At 45.9% G+C, this 21,799-nt stretch overlaps 1 protein-coding gene across 3 annotated transcripts in view; it reads right to left on the reverse strand.

Moving 5' to 3' along the window:
• LOC105028499 (reticulon-4 receptor-like 1) overlaps positions 1-20,264 on the reverse strand; it is a 103,018-nt gene extending 82,754 nt beyond the window's left edge. For all 3 annotated transcript variants that reach the window (XR_002196919.3, XM_020047920.3, XM_010901271.5), the window contains exons 1-2: positions 19,950-20,264; positions 19,376-19,481 (exon numbers count right to left, since the gene is read on the reverse strand). Coding sequence is in view for 2 of the 3 variants with exons in the window: in XM_020047920.3 (XP_019903479.3) it covers positions 19,376-19,388 (13 nt within the window). In the remaining variant the exon portion in view is untranslated. The remainder of the gene's footprint in view (positions 1-19,375; positions 19,482-19,949) is intronic.
• Positions 20,265-21,799: the final 1,535 nt, after the last annotated feature.

The following is a 21,799-nucleotide window of genomic DNA, read 5'->3' on the forward strand; positions in this document are numbered from 1 at the left end:
TCAGTCAGATTGGTTCGGGGGTGTTGTTGAATTCTGGTCTTAAGGTATCCCTTCAAAATAAAAAGTAGCTTTTCTTTTAAAAACAAGGACATTTCTAAGTGACCCCAAACTTTTGAAAGGTAGTGTATGATGGCTGCCAAAGGTAATGTTAGAAAGTACTGAATAAAGGATCTGAAAATGTATGTACATGACATATTTCAGGTTTTTATTTTAAATAAATAGGAAGTTGCAAAACTTCCTAAAATGTTTTCCATTTGTCCTTATGGAGTATTGTGTGTAGATTGATGGGAAAAAGTAATATAATCAATTATAAATGTGTACGTATATTACACAAAATAATGTGTAGAAAGGGAAGGGCTCTGAACTCCATCCTAAGGCACTGTATTACACAAACAGAATCAATCAACTGCTAGTTCAGGGTGCCACCACCAAAATATACACTACGACCTGTCATATTTAACTGAGCCAGAAGAATCAATCATTTGCAATAGTGAGGGTCATTATATTGCCATTACAATGGCTCCTTTGAGCAAATGACAGAGGAGACTAAAGCAGAAGAAAAGACAGAGAGATGTGGGGACAGGGGGAATGGGGGTAAGGCAGAGTCAGAGAAAGCAACAGAGACAGAGAGAAGGAAAGAAGCGACATAGAAAGACATAGAGAAGAAAATAAAGTGGGAGATATTGAGAGTGTGCTGGGCGTGAGAGAAAGAAAGAGGGGGTACATTATGTGAACCGCTAATTTCAGAAGGATGTGACTCAACGGCCGACATAGAAGAATCAAACTATGGTACTGTCAGAACAATGTGACTCTACGGTAGTGTTAGAAGAATCTAACTATGGAACTGTCTGAAGGATGTATCTCTATGATACTATCAGAAGGATGTATCTCTACGGTACACTGAGAAGGATGTGACACTGAGGTACATTCAGAAGGATTAGACTACAGTACAATGAGAAGGATGTGACTCAACAGTACATTCAGACGGATGTAACTTTACAGTACATTCAGAAGGATGTAACTCTACATTACATTCAGACGGATGTAAAACTACAGTACATTCAGAAGGATGTGACTCTAAAGTACATTCAGAAGGATGTGACTCTACAGTAAATTCAGAAGGATGGGACTCAACGGTACATTCAGAAGGATGTAACTCTACAGTACATTCAGAAGACGGATGTAACACTACAGTACATTCAGAAGGATGTGACTCTACAGTAAATTCAGAAGGATGGGACTCAACGGTACATTCAGAAGGATGTAACTCTACAGTACATTCAGAAGGATGTAACTCTACAGTACATTCAGACGGATGTAACACTACAGTACATTCAGAAGGATGTGACTCTAAAGTACATTCAGAAGGATGTGACTCTACAGTACATTCAGAAGGATGGGACTCAACGGTACATTCAGAAGGATGGAACTCTACAGTACATTCAGAAGGATGTAACTCTACAGTACATTCAGAAGGATGTGTGTTTGTGAGTGCGTCCATGTGGGTGTAGGTGTGTGCGTGCGTAGCTACATAACTGTCTGAAGCAGGGTGGTGCAATGGCATTGAGGCTAAATAAAGCAGTCTTACATCGGACGGCCAATAAAACATGTTCAGACAGACAGACATTGATGTGCCAGTCTTGCTGCCCTAAATTCTGACTCAGGTGGTTAGCTGCAGATAGATGGTTGGTTCTTAGAGGCTAGCCTTGAACACACAGACACAAATACAAAGTTATGAAGAGAATTTCTTAGAAGCCATTCGGCTAAGAACAGTCAAATGACTCATCATTCCTTCCAGACAGAATGTTCCTTTTGTTGATATGGTTATATTTTGACATTTGTTGTTAAAGCACCAGAGGGGTTTCGGGTGTATGGGCCACATACCACAGCTGAGGGCCGTTCTAATGCACTAGACCGGATCGGGACGAATATCACAGACCCATGAGGTGCCTTGTTGCTGGTGTAAACTCCATACCAATATAATTACATCAGGTTTTTTGTCATACACATGATATACTGTCTGATGTACCACTGCTTTGAACCAATCAGCATCAAGGAACAATCCAGTTTGTAGATTTTTATTTTTTATTTTATATACTTCAGTTCACTGCAGAGATGTTTTGTCAGGTGCCCAAGGGCAGGCACAGACTGGCAACAAAGAAAATGTACTGTACATAAACACTAACTACAGTGTGTTTGTGTATGAATAAATGAGCGTATGTTGGTGAGTGATTGACGGAGAATGTGTCTTTGTATGGGAATGGCTGAGTGCGTGTTTGAGTGAGTGACTGAGTGTGTTTGTGAGGAGCTGAATGTGTGTGTTTGTGGCTGAGTGTGTGTGTGCGTATGTGGTATAATACCACAGGTCCAGCTGATATTCCGTTTCCCAGACAGACACACACACGCACACACACAGGTTTCTTTTTCTATCCTTGTGGGGACCAGATAATCAGAAATCTATGTTCCTTATCTGCAAGCCTTCCGCAAACCCAACCTAAACCCACATCCTAAACTTCATTAAACCCCAATCCTAACCACGGAACCCAGGGAATAACACTGTGGGGAAACCATTCAGTTGACCAATTGATTGTTTAGTCGGTAGTCTGTTGCTCGACTAACATTTTAGTCTAGTAGTCAAATGGCCACACGACACCTGTTTGATTCCGTTCTGCCTCCGGCTACTAGTCCATCTAGGAACTCTTGATTCCTGCCAGTCTCAAATGACCAGTCCATTGTGGAGTTCTTTCCTGTGGGGTCACACAGTCACGTCAGCCAAGCAAGACTCCTCAGTCCGTCACTCAAAGAAAAACTGGGCCACTGATATTATGCACGGTTGTATTTATCAGAACGATATTACTCCATAAAAGGTGTTTTCTGAGTTAGTCTTGTAATGACGCCTAGTGTGACGCTTCAATCACTCCTACATCATCGACGTGCTTTGGTGTGACGGAAGGGCTCATTTCCTGTGGAACGATACGCTTGCCTTCCCACAATGCTTTGCAGAGGCAGTAGCAGAGCATTCTGTTTGGTGCACGTGTTGGACATATTGAACAACGGTTGGCCAAACATTTGAAAATGATGTTTTTTTTATTACAGAGGCCGGGTAAATGCAGTCTCTTGTCTTAGAAACACAAATCAAATCAAACACAAATACAAATCAAAAAGTATCAAAACACAATCAGCAACGCCCACAGATTTGGATACGTTGCAAAAACTGGTCTGGTTCATGACAAACATGGTTTCGTGTCAGATATATGGAATATACTGAAAGAGCAAGAACACATTCTTGCATTCCTACAGCAATGACCAACGGAGAGTAGCTATCTGCAGAAGAGAAGGTGAAAAATTAACCAGTCGGAAGCTGGGGATGATTAGGTAGCCATGTTTGTTTGAGGGCTACATTTGAAATACGGCCGTGAAACAGTGGTTAACACCCCTACTCTTTCGGTAAGTACCATGTGACCACACTGTTTAACATCCCATCAGAAAGATAACACTCAACACAAGGCAATGTCCCCTTCCCTGCCCAGAGGCACTGGAATGTGACCTTGTGGCCCCTACTGTCCCTCCAACACTTCTTCTGGCAGCATCTGGTCTCCCATCCATCTGCCCTGAACCACCCTGCTTGGCTGCAGACGCCGGCCTCCAGTGGGGTGCAGTGGTGGTGTCTGCCAGCGTTCTCAGAAGACCTCACTGGTAAACAAAATCGAAGGCAACTGTGCCAATCAAATAAACTGATGGGCTGTTCTCTAGATCAAGATGATGGGCGCTGACAGATGACGGCAGATGAGTCAGATGTAGTCAATGTGGAATGTGTTATTAAGCAGTGACTGGGTGCTTAGCAACCCAACAGTAGTGCCATCTGTCTGTTATATCCATGGGAACCAACAATGGAATGGCGTAGCGACTGTAGACATCCCTCCCAATTTAGAAACCCTGACCAGGACGTTGAAACCAAGGGTTCAGCACTAGAATGTTATGACAAGGTTAGCCCATAACTCTTTGCGCTGCTATTTAGCAAGGCACTGGCTTCTGCTTTTGCTATGGCTGGGCTAACTGTGGAATCCTGCAATTCTCTAGAGTCCCTGAAATTTGTATATCTTCTAAAACTTTTGCTGGACCTAGGTAAAAACCAGGAAGGTGTTCCTCTGAAAAAAGTGATACTTTAGGATCAGGGCTACAATTCAAATAAATACGCAGTTTGGGAGTTTTGCAGAGGACAAAATCTATATTTTTAACCTCGGCTGGATATGTAATATTTTGTTCATTACGTTCATAATCTATAAGATTTTAGTATCATATCGTGAGCGGTTTTGATGACATGGGGCACAAATGAGCAGATGCACACGGAACCCCCATCTTGGATTTAAATATATTTCTCTAGACAGATTGTACTTGAAGTGGTTTTCTCGCCTGTCATGCATCACCATAACTTTGACACTCTTTTGACAGGAGAAGATTAGTGCTGGGAGAGAAGGACAAGTTAGAGAGGGCTACATGTATATACTGTCCTACTGTACCTCTCGCTCCCCCTCTCTCTCTCTCTCTGACCCAATCTCCTTCATTATTTGACCCCCTCCAACCCCCCACACTGAACTACGTTCCTCTCTGAACCACTCTCCTCTTCTCTCTGACTCCGCCCTCTCAGAACCACTCTCCTCTTCTCTCTGACTCCGCCCTCTCAGAACCACTCTCCTCTTCTCTCTATCTGACTCCGCCCTCTCAGAACCACTCTCCTCTTCTCACTCTGACCACTTACTCTCCCCCATCCCACTCTCTCTCTGACCCACTCATCCCCCTCTCTCTCTGACCGACTCTCTCTCTCTCTCTCTCTGTGACATACTCTTTCTCTCTCTTTCCCCACTCTCTCTCTGACCAGTCTCTCCCCCTCTGCCATCTGAATTTGTGATGAGAGAAGAAATAAAATCTCAGATCCTCCTAACCTTCCTGATCTGTTGTACTTAATGGTGTAGGAGTCACACATCATATCAATGCATGGACAAGAGCTTCTTGTCAACTCAGCCTTCTGTGTGTGTGTGTGTGTGTGTGTGTGTGTGTGTGTGTGTGTGTGTGTGTGTGTCTGTGTGTGTGTGTCTGTTAGTGTTAGTTGTTATAAAGCTGTGTGGAGAGAGGCAGATGGACTGGTTTATACAGTGCTGCGGTTATATAAGACCTGCTTTTGCTGCTACTGTCTGTCTGCCTGCCTGCCTGCCTGTCTGTCTGGTGGGAGGTTAAATGCAGACGGGGAGGTGAAGGGGAAGGCAGGTCTTTAGGAGATGTAATAGTGCACCATACACAAACATTGATGTAAGGGCTTAGTGTTCTGGCTTAGATTAACTCTCTCTCTCTCTCTCTTTATCTCTGTACACTGACTCTCTCCCTCTATCTCATGTCTCTTTCTGTTTCTCCATCTCCCACCATCTCTGTCTCCATCTCTCTCAATTTTTATTACATTTAATTCAAAGGGCTTTATTGGTACGGGAAGTAAATAACTGTGAACATTACAATCACAGTTATCACAATCACATTATAATACAAGCATTTTCTTTCATGGCTAACTTCCCATTGTAAAGTGTGGTAACAATTTGAAAGTGTTAAAAAAAACGAATGGAAATGTTGCAGGTTGTCTTTCACAATGATGTTAGTGCTCACCAGGTCAGGATAGTAACATTGCATTCACAACGTCAGGGGTTTGGGGAGAAGGTAAGGGTTAGGGTTCACTAGAGATGGGTGACTGGTAGTATAGAGAACAGTCTAGAGATGGGTGACTGGTAGTATAGAGAACAGTCTAGAGATGGGTGACTGGTAGTATAGAGAACAGTCTAGAGATGGGTGACTGGTAGTATAGAGAACAGTCTAGAGATGGGTGACTGGTAGTATAGAGAACAGTCTAGAGATGGGTGACTGGTAGTATAGAGAACAGTCTAGAGATGGGTGACTGGTAGTATAGAGAACAGTCTAGAGATGGGTGACTGGTAGTATAGAGAACAGTCTAGAGATGGGTGACTGGTAGTATAGAGAACAGTCTAGAGATGGGTGACTGGTAGTATAGAGAACAGTCTAGAGATGGGTGACTGGTAGTATAGAGAACAGTCTAGAGATGTGTGACTGGTAGTATAGAGAACAGTCTAGAGATGTGTGACTGGTAGTATAGAGAACAGTCTAGAGATGTGTGACTGGTAGTATAGAGAACAGTCTAGAGATGTGTGACTGGTAGTATAGAGAACAGTCTAGAGATGGGTGACTGGTAGTATAGAGAACAGTCTAGAGATGGGTGACTGGTAGTATAGAGAACAGTCTAGAGATGTGTGACTGGTAGTATAGAGAACAGTCTAGAGATGTGTGACTGGTAGTATAGAGAACAGTCTAGAGATGGGTGACTGGTAGTATAGAGAACAGTCTAGAGATGGGTGACTGGTAGTATAGAGAACAGTCTAGAGATGGGTGACTGGTAGTATAGAGAACAGTCTAGAGATGGGTGACTGGTAGTTTAGAGAACAGTCTAGAGATGGGTGACTGGTAGTATAGAGAACAGTCTAGAGATGGGTGACTGGTAGTATAGAGAACAGTCTAGAGATGGGTGACTGGTAGTATAGAGAACAGTCTAGAGATGTGTGACTGGTAGTATAGAGAACAGTCTAGAGATGTGTGACTGGTAGTATAGAGAACAGTCTAGAGATGTGTGACTGGTAGTATAGAGAACAGTCAAGAGATGGGTGACTGGTAGTATAGAGAACAGTCTAGAGATGGGTGACTGTTTGTATAGAGAACTGTCGTATAGTATAGGAAGCTGAAACTCTTTACCAAATTGTTAAACTTTATTTGGATAGTCAAAAAGACCATGGGCAGATACTCTACAGATAATGGAAGTAAATGCCTGATAGTTAGGTTTAAAATAGGTGCTAAGGTAAGATTAAGGGACACTGAGGGAGAGATTGTTGCCCCGGTGCCACCTCCCTGTTGGCTGTCTGATCGTCTTCAGGGATCGAGTCGACCTCAGGAAATTGTTGGGAGAGATTTTAAGTCCCTGGGTCCCAAGCTTAGTGATTAGCTTGGATGGCGCTATGATGTTGAAGATGAGCTATAGTCCACAAGCAGCCTACTCACACAGGTATTCCTCTTATCTAATAGATAATGCATCAACTGTGGATCTGTCGGAACAGTGTGCAAATTGGATTGTGGAAAGATTTTGGGTCAAATGTTTCTCACAGTGGACGTTAACAGCCTTTGAAAGTATTTCATGGTTACAGAGGTTGATGCTACTGGATGATAGTAATTTAGGTAGAATGCCAAATATAAGTAGAATGGGCACAGGGATTACTTTTTACTTGAAACCAGTTCTCATTATGGGGTATTTCGTCTTGTTTAGCAGGCTTGCATTTCTGCCGACCTCCCAGCTTGGCTTTGCCTCAAAGTCTCCCATAGTGTGACAGCCCCTACTAAGTCCAAAGAGTGTCAGAAACAGCAAGGCAGGATTTCATTTTTGTGATAAACTGAACGGCTGCCAGTCAATGACTAATTGGAAGCTCACTGGAGGATGTTTTCCAGAATTTCTTGTTGGCATCGGGATTTTTGTCTGGCTCCTTAAAAGCCGAATCTCTGGCATCCAGAGCAGTTCAGATATTGCCTTCAGTCTAAATCTTCTGGTAGGGTTACATACAAACGTATATAACCATTCTGTTAACAACACCCTTATTACTGAAGCTAGTGATTCATAGTAAACTCCTCAATGTTGTCGGAATTTAACCCAGTTTAGCGTCTGCTTCATCTGACCACTTCTGTATCGATTGTGTGACTGTTACTTTCTTACATATGGCTCTATACTGCTCATGTGTTGATGTCTTAGGGGCAGCTTTGGCTTGAAGAGGGATACAGGTGAAAGGGATTGTAGACAGTCTGAACTGTTTTGATTACAATGTTTCTATTCCAACTGTTATGCTATAAAGAACCTTGAAATGCATTGTGTAAGAAATGTGCTTTTACTATGCTGTATTCTAACCTGAGGAATGAAAAAACACGGTTGGATCTATTTTTATTACTGTCAGGAAACTCTGTGTTTTTAAGCATATGTTTGTAGAATTTAAATGCTCGTCCCAATTCCGCTCTGAATGCATTATTTGGTGTTTTCCATTGAACATTTCTGCATGCATACTGGATTTGTTGTTTGTCCCATTTTGTGAATTTTTCGTTGGTGAGTGGAGCCCTCCCTCTCTCATTAATAACTCTATTATTCACTTTACTTTACCTACCAGATGCTGAGTAAGAGACTGCAAGGGCAGAGAGGAGGAAGGAGGAGGGAAGAAGGGAGGGGGAGAGGAGGCACAAGGGAAAGGAGAGGGAGGTAAGAGCTGCCCTGGTGAGAGTGGTAAAAGGAGAGAGGGAGAGGAGGAAAACTGAGGGAGGGATGAAAAGAGAAAGTGGAAGAGAGACACAGAGGGACAGTGTGTGCTGGAGTTATGAGCTATTTCAGTCCCTCTCTTCCAGCAAGCACAGAGATAGTACTACAGAGAGGATGGAGAAGTGGAGGGGTGGATGGACTGAGATGGAGACAACCAAGGACAGAGGACGGGAGGAAGATTAAAATGTGGAGAGTCAGGGGAACGATGACGGGAGCTAAGCAGACGAAGGAGAGACAGGCAGAGAGAGATGGAAGGCAGAGACGGGAGAGGAAGAGAGATCAGAGGACCACCGAGTCCATAGTGAAGTAGGAGATACAGCCTGTTTGGAGCTGGAGATTCACCATCATAACACGTATCAATTATGTAGCTGGTACAGACAGAGGAGAGAAGGATGTAAGAGGAGAGGGAAATCACTCTAGACTATTGGAGTTATCAATTTAGCTGTTGTCTAACTGGCCCATCTCTGGTGTTCTGGAACATTTCTAATGATGCTGTTGTCTAACTGGCCCATCTCTGGTGTTCTGGAACATTTCTAATGATGCTGTTGTCCGAGACATGTTCACCTCACTACTGTTCCCTGTTGGGAGTCATTCTCTCACTCACTCTCTTTCTTTTTACTTCACTCTCTCTCCCTCTTTTCCTAACTCTCGTTCTCGGTCTCCTTTTGTCACTCCCTATCCCTCCATATCACCAGTGACGTGCGGTGAGGTCTAAATCAGGGTAGGCAATGAGAAAGGGAGAATGGGAGCTGTCCCATACAAATATCTATTGAGACTGCCCTGGACAATTCCTTAAGCAAAGAAATATTTTAGTACATCGATGTCAGCACGTTTCCATAACACACATCACCTGTTTCATCAGCATGACTCGCAAAGTACGCAGTTGAGTGTGCAAGAAGCAGGCGATTGCATAAGCAAAACGATTTACAAAATTGCATCACGTCCCCTATATGCATCACGTCCCCTATATGCATCACTTCTCCTATATGCATCACTTCTCCTATATGCATCACTTCTCCTGTATGCATCACTTCCCCTACATGCATCACTTCCCCTATATGCATCACCTCTCCTATATGCATCACTTCCCCTATATGCATCACTTCTCCTATATGCATCACTTCCCCTACATGCATCACTTCTCCTATATGCATCACTTCCTCTTTTATGCATCACTTCTCCTATATGCATCACTTCCCCTATATGCATCACTTTCCCTATATGCATCACATCTCCTATATGCATCACTTCCCCTATATGCATCACTTCTCCTATATGCATCACTTCCCCTATATGCATCACTTCTCCTATATGCATCACTTCCCCTATATGCATCACTTCTCCTATATGCATCACTTCCCCTCCATGCATCACTTCCCCAATATGCATCACTTCTCCTACATGCATCACTTCTCCTATATGCATCACTTCCCCTATATGCATCACTTCCCCTACATGCATCACTTTTCCTATATGCATCACTTCCCCTAAATGCATCACTTCTCCGATATGCATCACTTCTCCTATATGCATCACTTCTCCTAAAGGCATCACTTCTCCTAAAGGCATCACTTCTCCTATATGCATCACTTCTCCTATATGCATCACTTCTCCTATATGCATCACTTCTCTTATATGTATCACTTCTCTTATATGTATCACTTCTCCTATATGTGGCACTTTACAAAAAAATGATTTAGTAAAATAGTAGTGTGTCTGGTTGTCAATCCAAAAACATCAAGTCTGAATCCAGTAAAGAAAGGCAGACTACAAAATCAGGGAGTAGATGAACCAACCCTTACAGAAAATAGCCAAGAAACGATATGTAAACTTTATTTGAAGAAGAAATCGATTTGTCTTTTGTTTTTTGAAAGAATCTGGATCGCTGTTGGCAGATGATTCAAGTCAGTGCAGCCAGCCCTTAACCACACGGTGTCAGCAGCTGAGAACAGCAGGCAGAGAAAGCAGAACAACCTGCTTGCTTCAGTGCAACCACACAGCCACTCGTTTATTAAATACTATTCATTTTGGAAAGGTCTGGTATACTTCTGCCCCTAATGCAGTTATAAATCCGTAAAATCAGATGTTGGTCTACACTTTGATAGATTTAGTTTTATTTTCTTCAAAAGAAAAAGAGAACAGTTTTAAATGTGACAATGAATAGCTAGCTAGGCCAGTTAGCTTTGGTAGACGTTCTCGCAGGACTGGAGAGTCACTGGCAAAAATATTTTGATGGGTAGGAAGTGACAATACTACACTCCAAAAGCACAGAGGCCTTGAGCTTTTCCATACATATTTGCGAGAATATTTGAATGTACTACCGTATGTATGCGTAAACCGTCAACATTTTTGCACTCACTAGAACTACGGGGAAAAGCAGTGCTCTATTTGCCCCAAAACTTTTTGAGGGACAGAGCCTGTGAACGTTAGAGGTTGCGGGAGTGGTAGAGAGCAGTTCAGCCAATACGCTACCTCCATACATATTCCTTGTAATTGAATCTACAAAATCAAAAAACATATTTCTGGAGCAATTAAAATGAAATTTCTGTTGACAAATCAATAATCATCATCCTCATCTTCCGCTTATCCGGGGCTGGGTCGCGGGGGGCAGCAGTCTAAGCAGGGATGACCAGACTTCCCTCTCCCCAGACACTTCCTCCAGCTCTTCCGGGGGGACACTGCAGAAGCTGCACCGATCCGTCTGTCAATCTCCCGTTCCATCCTTCCCTCACTTGTGAACAAGACCCCTAGATACTTAAACTCCTCCACTTGAGGCAGGCACTCTCCACCAACCTGAAGTGGGGAAGCCACTCCCCACTGCTTCACACTTGGCTGCAAACCGTCCCAGTGCATGCTGAAGGTCCTGGCTTGAAGGGGCCAACACGACAACATCATCCGCAAAGACCAGAGACGAAATTGTGTGGTCCCCAAACCTGACACCCTCCGGCCCCTGGCTGCGCCTAGAAATTCTGTCCATAAAAATTGCGAACAGAACCGGCGACAAAGGGCAGCCCTGCCGGAGTCCAACATGCACTGAGAACAAGTCGGACTTACTGCCGGCAATGCGGACCAAGCTCCTGCTTCGGTCGTACAGGGACCTGACAGCCCTTAGCAAAGGACCCAGGACCCCATATTCCCGAAGCACCCTCCACAGGATGCCGCGAAGGACACAGTCGAATGCCTTCTCCAAATCCACAAAACACATGTGGATTGGTTGGGCAAACTCCCATGAACCCTCCAACACCCCGTAGAGGGTATAGAGCTGGTCCAGTGTTCCACGGCCCGGACGAAAACCACACTGTTCCTCCTGAATCCGAGGTTCTACTATCGGCCGTATTCTCCTCTCCAGTACCCTGGCATAGACTTTCCCGGGGAGGCTGAGAAGTGTGATCTCCCTGTAGTTGGAACACACCCTCCGGTCCCCCTTCTTAAAAAGAAGGACCACCACCCCGGTCTGCCATCCCAGAGGCACTGTCCCCGACCGCCACGCGATGTTGCACAGGCGTGTCAACCAAGACAGCCCCACAACATCCAGAGACTTGAGGTACTCAGGGCGGATCTCATCCACCCCCGGTGCCTTGCCACAGAGGAGTTTCTTGACTACCTCTGTGACTTCAGCCCGGGTGATGGACGAGTCCACCTCTGAGCCCTCATCCTCTGCTTCCTCAATGTAAGATGTGACGACGGGATTGAAGAGATCCTCGAAGTACTCCTTCCACCGCCCGACGACATCCCCAGTTGAGGTCAACAGCTGCCCACCTCTACTGTAAACAGCGTTGGTAGGGCACTGTTTCCCTCTCCTGAGGCGCCGGACGGTTTGCCAGAATCTCTTCGAGGCCAGCCGATAGTCCTTCTCCATGGCCTCACCGAACTCCTCCCAGGCCCGAGTTTTTGCCTCCACAACCACCCGGGCTGCAGTCCGCTTGGCCTGCCGATACCCGTCAGCTGCCTCAGGAGTCCTACAAGCCAACAAGGCCTGATAGGACTCCTTCTTCAGCTAGACGGCATCCCTTACTTCCGGTGTCCACCACCAGGTTCGGGGATTGCCGCCTCAACAGGCACCGGAGACCTTACGGCCACAGCTCCGAGCGGCTGCTTCGACAATGGCGGTGGAGAACATGGTCCACTCGGACTCAATATCTCCAGCCTCCCTCAGGATCCAGTCGAAGCTCTGCCGGAGGTAGGAGTTAAAGATCACTCTGACAGGAGAGTCGGCCAGACGTTCCCAGCAGACCCTTACAGTACGTTTGGGCCTGCTGAGTCTGTCCAGCTTCCTCCCCCGCCATCGGATCCAACTCACCACCAGGTGGTGATCAGTTGACAGCTCCGCCCCTCTCTTCACCCGAGTGTCCAAGACATACAGCCGCAGGTCAGATGAAACGACAACAAAGTCGATCATCGACCTGCGGCCTAGGGTGTCCTGGTGCCACATGCACTGATGGACACACTTATGCTTGAACATGGTGTTCGTTATGGACAAACTGTGACTAGCACAGAAGTCCAATAACTGAACACCGCTCGGGTTCAGATCAGGGGGGCCGTTCCTCCCAATCATGCCCCTCCAGGTGTCACTGTCGTTGCCCACGTGGGCGTTGAAGTCCCCCAGTAGAACGATAGAGTCCCCATTCGGAGCACTTTTCAGCACCCCTTCCAGAGACTCCAAGAAGGTCGGGTACTCTGCACTGCCGTCCGGCCCGTAGGCACAAACAACAGTGAGAGACCTATCCCCGACCCGTTGGAGCAGGGAAACGACCCTCTCGTTCACCGGGGTAAACTCCAACACATGGCGGCAGAGCTGGGGAGCTGTAAGCAAACCCACACCAGCCCGCCGCCTCTCACCATGGGCAACTCCAGAGTGGTGAAGAGTCCATCATCTCTCAAGGAGTGTGGTTCCAGAGCCCAAGCTGTGCGTAGAGGTGATCCCGACTACCTCTAGTCGGAACCTCTCAACCTCACACACGACCTCAGGCTCCTTCCCCGCCAGCGAGATGACGTTCCACGTCCCTAGAGCTAGTTTCCGTGTCCAGGGATCGGGTTGTCTAGGCCCCCGCCTTCGACAGCCACCCGATCCTCTCCGCACCAGCCGCTTATGGTCCCTCCTGTGGGTGGTGAGCTCTCCTTCGGGCTGAGCCCGGCCGGGCCCCATGGGGAAAGGCCCGGCCACCAGGCGCTCGCGTACGAGCCCCAACCCCGGGCCTGGCTCCAGGGTGTGGCCCTGGCTGCGCCATACCGGGCGACGTCACAGACCTCAAATTTTTTCTCATCATTAAGGGGGTTTGAAATCAATAATCACTGTAAAAAAAGAATTATGTATTTGGAAAACAATATCATTCATTTCTATTTCTTCCAAAACCCAAGGGTAGGCATTGTCTGCTGAACCAAGGCTCTGTGCCCTGGTAGGCAGTGCCTACCCTGCCTACCCAGACTGCACATCACTGCATATCACTGTCCCTGCTCTGGGGTTGCAAAAATCCAGTAACATTCCCAAAGGTGTGCCAGAAATTCTGGTTAGTTCTTGCTTCCTTCCTTATAATCTTCCAGTCAGTATTTTTGGCAAAGTGATCAGGATTTTTGCATGTCAAAATTGCTCCCCCTCCACACTCTTTTTCCCTCTCTGAGAATGGAGAGAGAGAGAGAGAGAGAGAGAGAGTCTCCCTCCTTCATCCCTCTCCCTGAGCATCCAGCTCCCAGAAGACAGAGAGGATTACAGCTGTTCCTCCATGTTAGCTCAGCCTGCTACAAGTGCTTACTGGGAAATGTCCCAGATGTTCCCCAAAATGGCACCCTGTTTTGGACCCAGGGAAAAGTACTTGCTGCCGGCACAGGGCTAATGGAATCCTATTGAAATAAAGCCCTAACACTACTCCCCGCACAGTGACCTACGTTAGACCGGTGCCTCTGTCGGACATGACGTCCAGCTGTCTGTGCTCACCACCCACTGAACGCACACTGCCCTCTGTGAGTACTGGGACAGCGGACTCTTCTGCCCTCCACTCACTACTGTGACCGGGCTGCTGGGCCTGGCGTGTCCACCCACCTCCAGTCACCAGGCACTTGAGGGATCCAACTGGGGGGGATTTTAACCCCCCGAATCAAATAACTAGTTTGTGACGTGTAAAAGACCTGCTTATTGGTGGTGGGTTTGTAGGTCATGTAATAATGAAAACGATTCATGTCCCCCTACCTCTCATGAGCCCTCCAATCTCTCTGTCGCTCGCACTCTCTGCCTCTCTCTGTCTTTTTGTATCTGTCTCTCTTCTCTTTCTCTCTGTCTCTCTGTCTCTCTGTCTCTCTGTCTTACTTTCGCTGTCTCTATTTCTTTGTATTTGTCTCTCTGCTTCTCTCTCTCTGTCTCTGGAGGTAGAGGACTAGCTGTTGCTGCAGTCCCCAAGGCTCCAAGGTAGAGCCCAAACAACAGGCTCAGACACACACACACACACACACACAAACACACACATTTCCCTAAAGATTAGCCATTATGCTACCAGTTCTTGCTCACACCGAGGCCTAAGAGTATGTGCTTGCCTCACCGCCTGCATCGCTCTCCTTTCTCATTCTCCCTCGCCCCATCCATCTTCTGCAGTGCTGAAAACATCGTCCTTGTATTTAACTAAGCATTCCAGCTCAGATATCTAATCCAACAACTCCCCCCACCCCCCAGCTCCAACGTAGGATGAGGAGCAGGAGGAGCAGGTCAAAGAAGAGGAGTATTAGGAGGAGGAGAAGGAAGAAACGACAGAGAAAATGTCTACATATCTTTCTACCCGTTATTATTGGTTTAAATTCAGACTGGAGTCTTTTTTTACAAATAAAAGTCATTAAATGTTCACAGATGCCAGCAACCTATTCATCCACTTTGATATAATACTTTTCTGGATTGTAAGCCTAAAGGATATAAACAGCCCAATAGTAGAAAACACTGACAGGCAGGCAACCAGCCAACAAACCATCAACCAGCCATCGGCTGCTATAGCCATCCAAACACTTCCATAACCAATCAGTGAGCGTTTTCACGGTAATAAGATTATTAATCTAAAATACAGGAAAAGTGGCTGGTAAAGAAGATGGGTCAAATGCTGAGCCAGCAAGCCTTGGTGTGAATGTGTGTGTGAGAGACACAGAGAGAGAGAGAGAGAGAGAGAGAGATTGGGGTACAGACAAAAGCTAAACTAGCCAACACACAGCAAAACGATGCCTCAGACACTTGGCTTGGCAACAAAAGAATGGACGAGGGATCTTCAATCGCTCTCATTTTTATTTCTCTCTCTTTGCCTCTCACTTTCTCTTTTCGCACAATTTTCTCTCTTTCTAGTTTTTTCATTCACCTTCTCTATCTCTCCCTCTTGTTGTCTCTCTCTCTCTCACACACACACACACACACACACCAGTTGCTGGCTGAAGGAAGGCCATACCCTACAAGAATGTAGAGACTTGACTAATAACTATTATATTATATAACTGTTATAATCTAGATTATCAGCAGAGCCCCAAAAGGCCTATGGGCTTAAAGGGATTGGTCAGATTTTGACAATAATGATATGAGGCTCTTTAAATCTACCACCCTGAATTCAGATCAATGGTGAATACCATTCATGTGTCCTTGCCTGCAATTTCAAGGAAATGACTATCTACTGTTTGTGTAATTGCTATTTAGCGTTACTGACAAATGAAAATCTATGGCTTCTAAACATCCAGTCATTTAGCAACGGCTCACAAAACCACCTTTAACTTACCTTCACAATGCTTTTCCGAAGTCTATCTGACATAGTGATGCAGATGAATGATAAATGAACCCCAGTTTTCTGGTCCAATCAACACCTGCCCCCTATTAGGACCTGGTCCGGGGAGGTATACAAGGGCTCCCAGGGAGCAGCTTGGGGCCGTGGCCAGCAGAAGCAACATAGAACCAGGAGTCTAAATAGGATGTCCACCGAGGCTGACAACCTGAGCATTTTGTAAATGTGGTTGTAGATAAGCCGTTTTTCTTATCTGGTGCCAATCTCTGACAGTCATTTGGGATGCCTTGTGAGTGGAAATGGCCCAGGAGATGGAGGGTGCCGGGCCGGCAAAACTGCGACGGCCAGCACCCAATTCCTCCCAAACCACCACCGGGAGTCCACCGCAGAGACAAAGCTGCATCCCCATTAAAGGGGTTTGTCTGCGTACGTTCCCTGTCTCTCTCCGCGTTCATTACAACAGACAGACTATTTGGAAACATACAGTGTATATTTAAAAGATCACACCTACCTCTATTCATGAAGTCTCTACTTCGCTTCTTCATTTCCTGAATTGTCACCTTCTTACCTGTCTCCCCCTTTCTTTACTCTCCCTCACCAGTTCCGCCACCTTACCTGTCTCCCCCTTTCTTTACTCTCCCTCACCAGTTCCGCCACCTTACCTGTCTCCCCCTTTCTTTACTCTCCCTCACCAGTTCCGCCACCCTACCTGTCTACCTCATGCTATTCACCTCCTCTCTCTAATTCCCTAACTCTTCTCTGTACCTCCCACCTCCTCTCACTTCCTACCAGGAGTGTAATTGACAGGCGGAGATAACCGTATCAGACACAAACCACCTCCACATTACAGCACATTACATCACCTCCACTAACAGAGAGCTACAAATTCAGCATCACACGCATTTATCATATGTGCATTCATGTTTGCATGTCTGCATGTGTATGTTTGTGTGTGTGTGTATGTTGGTGGATAAGCATCAGGAAACTCTGCCAGTCCGGTAAACAAGCCCCTCCACAAACACTCATATGCACACATCACTGGCCTATTTCTTCCAGCACACACACACACATACACACACATGCTCTCACTCACACACACAAGCACAAACACACTCACACTCAAGCACACAGACACACGCACACACACACACACACACACACAGCCACTAGCCCCAAGTCCAGGTCCATATGGTTTCATCAGTAATCAGGCTGGAGCCCAGCTAGTGGCTTAATTGAAGGTGGGCCAAGTAGCCTAATTGATAATGATCTGTGTGTGTGTGTGTGTGTGTGTGTGAGAGAGAGAGACAGAGACATTTGGCTCCCCAAACAGACCACTGTCTCTTCAGAGAGAGGCACAGATGCACAGCCTTTGTCTTGGGATGTGCAAGGAGGAATTTCAACCATATGTATGCTACAGTACTGTAGTACTACAAATGTAGACATTTTAAAGTAACAGCAGTGCTCCCCTCTCTCTACTCCTCTCTCTACTCCTCTCACATCTCCTCTCTCTACTCCTCTCTCTACTCCTCTCTCTACTCCTCTCACAACTCCTCTCTCTACTCCTCTCTCTCTCCTTGCTCACTGCCCTCTGCCCCCCCCCTTGTTTCTCTTCCCTCTCTCTCTCACTGCCCTCTGTCCCACCTCTCTCTCCGCTCTCTCTCCTCTCTCCCTCCCCTCTACCTGCCCTCTGTCTCTCCCCCTCTCTCTCTTCCCCCGCTGCCCTCTGTCCCCCCTCACTCTCTCCAATCTTGCGGCTGTCTCTCCACCTCTCTCCCCCTCTATCTCCCCTCTCTCCCCCCATCTCTACCCCCTCTCGCTGCCCTCTCTCCCCATCTCTATCGAGACATACAAATGCCCACACACATGCACACACACACACTCACCCACCCACACACACCCACACCCACACACAGATAACTCTAAACTGCAGTGCGGCAGCGGCCGTCTATTTTTAAGAAGAATATTGCGTGATACGGATAAATATTTTATTTCAGCTGAGCCGAGCCAGCTCGGCCGAGTCTGGGCCGAGGGACAAGTTGAAGCATCTCATGTAACAACGCTCAGACCGACCGAAACACCCATTTGGAAGTCATACACAAACTCCCTGTGGACAAGACATTTAATAACCTCTATAGTCAACAGTAGAGTCTAAATAGGATGTCCACTGAGGCTGACAACCTGAGCATTTTGTAAATGTGGTTGTAGATAAGCCGTTTTTCTTATTTGGGGACAATCTCTGACAGTCGGTGTGTCGTGTGAGTGGAAACAATCAATTTGGGCAGAAAAAGTTATATCTAAAAACACTTGCTTTAAATGCTTTAAAGACTGCTGTAAACCATAAACCCTTTCCCCTGGGCATTTAGTGTGACAGCAAAAACTGACTGATTTTACGAAAGCAGCTATCTAGCTGGTCCTGCAGTCATTAGCAAACAATAACTAGCCACTGAAAGGCCTAGGTCCTTCTTGCTATGTAAAGATCGTAATCGGGTGCAACGCTGAAGTCACTGCCTCGCTGTCAGCAACCTCATTGGGAGACCCGGGTTCTAATCCTTCTGGTGCGTTTGCCAGAGGTCCCGTGGAAGGCAGTGATATTGGCCAGCACAGTCCGTGCGCCAGAGGTTAGTAATCCAATGTGACTGTCTTGCCTCGTCGTGCTTACATAAACAGCGGCAAGATTTTGTTAATACGTCGTTATTTAAACCTCTAGCAATTACATGGCATAGCCAATTGGACCTGTAGGTTATACTGTATGCTCAGAGGCCCTGACCTTGATGGAAAAGCCATCCATATTGGATAAGTCATTGTCACACAGATGAACTTGGCACAAGTCATAAATTGCAGGAAAGTAGCTTTCCAACCTCCAACATTGCTATAGACCCCCCCACCCCAAGTAAAAGTTGTACATTTCTACACAACTGTACACATTTTCTTTCTCCCAGTGTAATATGAGGAGAAGCTAAAAAACTGCTTTGAGTTGGAGTGTCACCCCAAACTCATTATGCTTAGGGCCCCTACGAGGCTTGTGCCGGCCATGCAACCATTTTACACACAAACACACAATTTATTCCAAGTCATGTTAGAATGCTCAGCTACTAGGTAGGTCATTACCATTCGAACAAATGTTCGGATTTCAAGATCTAGTAAGGCCACTTCATTGACACACACAGCCACACAATGTGCCCCGTTATATCAAAACAAACAGCCCAACCACAGCTATATAATAAAAAAGTAATATCCTTACCTCTTCTAAACATGTTGAAAGCGGCTGTTCAATTCGTGGATAGGTTATTCCAGTTTGATTCCTATCCTGCTTGGACGTCTCCTTCGGGCAAATGTAGGCTGCTTGTCTGGTAAGAATGAAAAGACGGTTTGATTTTAGAACCGTTTTGGATATTTAACCATTGGTATTTTCGACGTCCCTCGCGAGTGAATGTGAAATATTGTTTGGTCCAAGTCGCCTGAAATCAATAGTGTTGATGGGCATAGTTGAAATTACAGACTAAATGCTGACATTCCAAGAAAGAAATAACAGTTTCAGAACGAACACATCAAAACAATTCAAGATGCCGTAGGTATCATCCCAAAGCGCACGGCGTGAAGGCGCAGCTTGTTTTGACAGTACCAGACACTGTAAACTCGACTCGTATGGCTGCTTAAAGAGACACCTGATCTGTTAATTTCTTGTCACTGCTTAGCTTCCACTCAAAGACTACCGTTGAAAAAAAGAATGCCGTAACTTTCTTGCACGTGAGTGCCACATTTACAGTATATCAATAGGCTTATATACAACAGATGTTTTAAGCGTAACATAATACCTTTTTCCATTCCTATGTCCAGGCTTTGAGCTCTACGAATAACCACAAAACATTTAACACCCCAAAATCAATCGTTAATCGCCAAGGCAGGAATGCCGCGTGGGTTACTGTCTTCTCCTGTCTCTGCTAACCCGGCACTCGCGGCAGCCGTTTCAATCTCCTCTCCCTCCGCGTGATGATCTTAAGGATGTCTACTGGAGGAGGACAGATAGCGTGCGCCGCGCGTCTCACCATCTCCTTTTTGCCGCTGCACCCCCTTCTCTATCTGTCTTTCTCTCTCTAACACTGTATCTCTCGGTCCGTCCGTCTTTCTCTCTCTCTCGCTCTCACACCATTATCTATTTATCTATCTCGTAGACTCGCAGAGTTTATTTGCGGAATACAACCACCAAACCTCAAGTCGCTTTGCCAATCTGGCAGAATACTTTCTGTCCATCAGTCAGTTTTCTTTTCCTGTCTGTCTCTCTGTCTCTCTGTCTTTCTGTTAGTCCTACATCTCAGATTTTCTTCATCCAAAGAAACTGGGATTGTCAGCTACAGGATTAAGGTGCTGTTCATAATCTGTCCCTCCATCACCTGTCTCTACATCTGAAGGTTATCCTTTCATCCGACCTCTGTACACAGCATCAGACATGACAGGTGTCAATCCAGCTATTGTCTCCTTTGGCAGTTGTCCAGCCAGTCAGTCAGCTAAGTGTGTAAACCAGTCAACCAGTAGAGCAAACCAGTCAGCTAGGTGGGTAAACCAGTCAGACAGCCAGGTAAACAAGTCAGCCTGTATGGCAAACCAGTCAGCTAGGCAGGTAAACAGGTCAGCCAGTAGGGCAAACCAGTCAGCTAGGCAGGTAAACCAGTCAGCCAGTAGGGAAAACCAGTCAGCTAGGCAGGTAAACCAGTCAGCCAGTAGGGAAAACCAGTCAGCTAGGTGGGTAAACCAGTCGGATAGGCAGGTAAACAAGGCAGCTAGGTGGGTAAACCAGTCAGACAGGCAGGTAAACAAGTCAGCCAGTAGGGCAAACCAGTCAGCAAGGCAGGTAAACCAGTCAGCCAGTAGGGCAAACCAGTCAGCTAGGCAGGTACACCAGTCAGCCAGTAGGGCAAACCAGTCAGCTAGGCAGGTACACCAGTCAGCCAGTAGGGCAAACCAGTCAGCTAGGTGGGTAAACCAGTCAGTTAGGTGGGTAACCAGTAAAATCGAATATTTTCCCATCACTTTTCCCTTCCACGCATTCCCCCCTTGTGAAATATTACGATTTCAACAACTATAACTGTTTCAAACCTGTGGCCACAATGGCTGCATGGTTTTGTGGACAGTTGATGCCATAGGGGTTCAACAATATTACTCTCCCTGACCTTTTGCTGTTTCAAAGTAACTTTCCATTATGTACATTCCATTAACTACTGCTCATATTCAAAAGCAGCGAAAACACGTTAAAAGTTTTGGCTGCAGCGAAAACATGTTAATACAGTTTTGCTCTAAAGTTTGCATACCTTGGTGAATTGGTAATATATGTACCATTTGTAAAGAAAACATGAGTGAGCAGGCAAAACACGTCTTTTATTTCTTATGGGATTCACATTCAAGTGTAGGTCTTAACAGAATCGCACAATCATGAAACAAAACATGGCAATAAAGAAAAAAATTAAATTATTCCTGTTCAAATGTTTGCATACCCTTGGTACTTAATACTGTGTATTGCCCACTTTATCATCAATGACAGCTTGCAGTCTTTTGTAATAGTTGCCTATTAGGCCCCGAATTCTTGCATGTGGTATAACTGACCATTCATCTTGGCAAAATTCTCCTAGGTCATGCAAAGTCTATGGTCGTCTTGCATGAACCGCACATT

Source organism: Esox lucius, chromosome 7, assembly GCF_011004845.1.
Source record: "Esox lucius isolate fEsoLuc1 chromosome 7, fEsoLuc1.pri, whole genome shotgun sequence".
In the NCBI taxonomy this organism is placed as follows: Eukaryota; Metazoa; Chordata; class Actinopteri; order Esociformes; family Esocidae; genus Esox; species Esox lucius.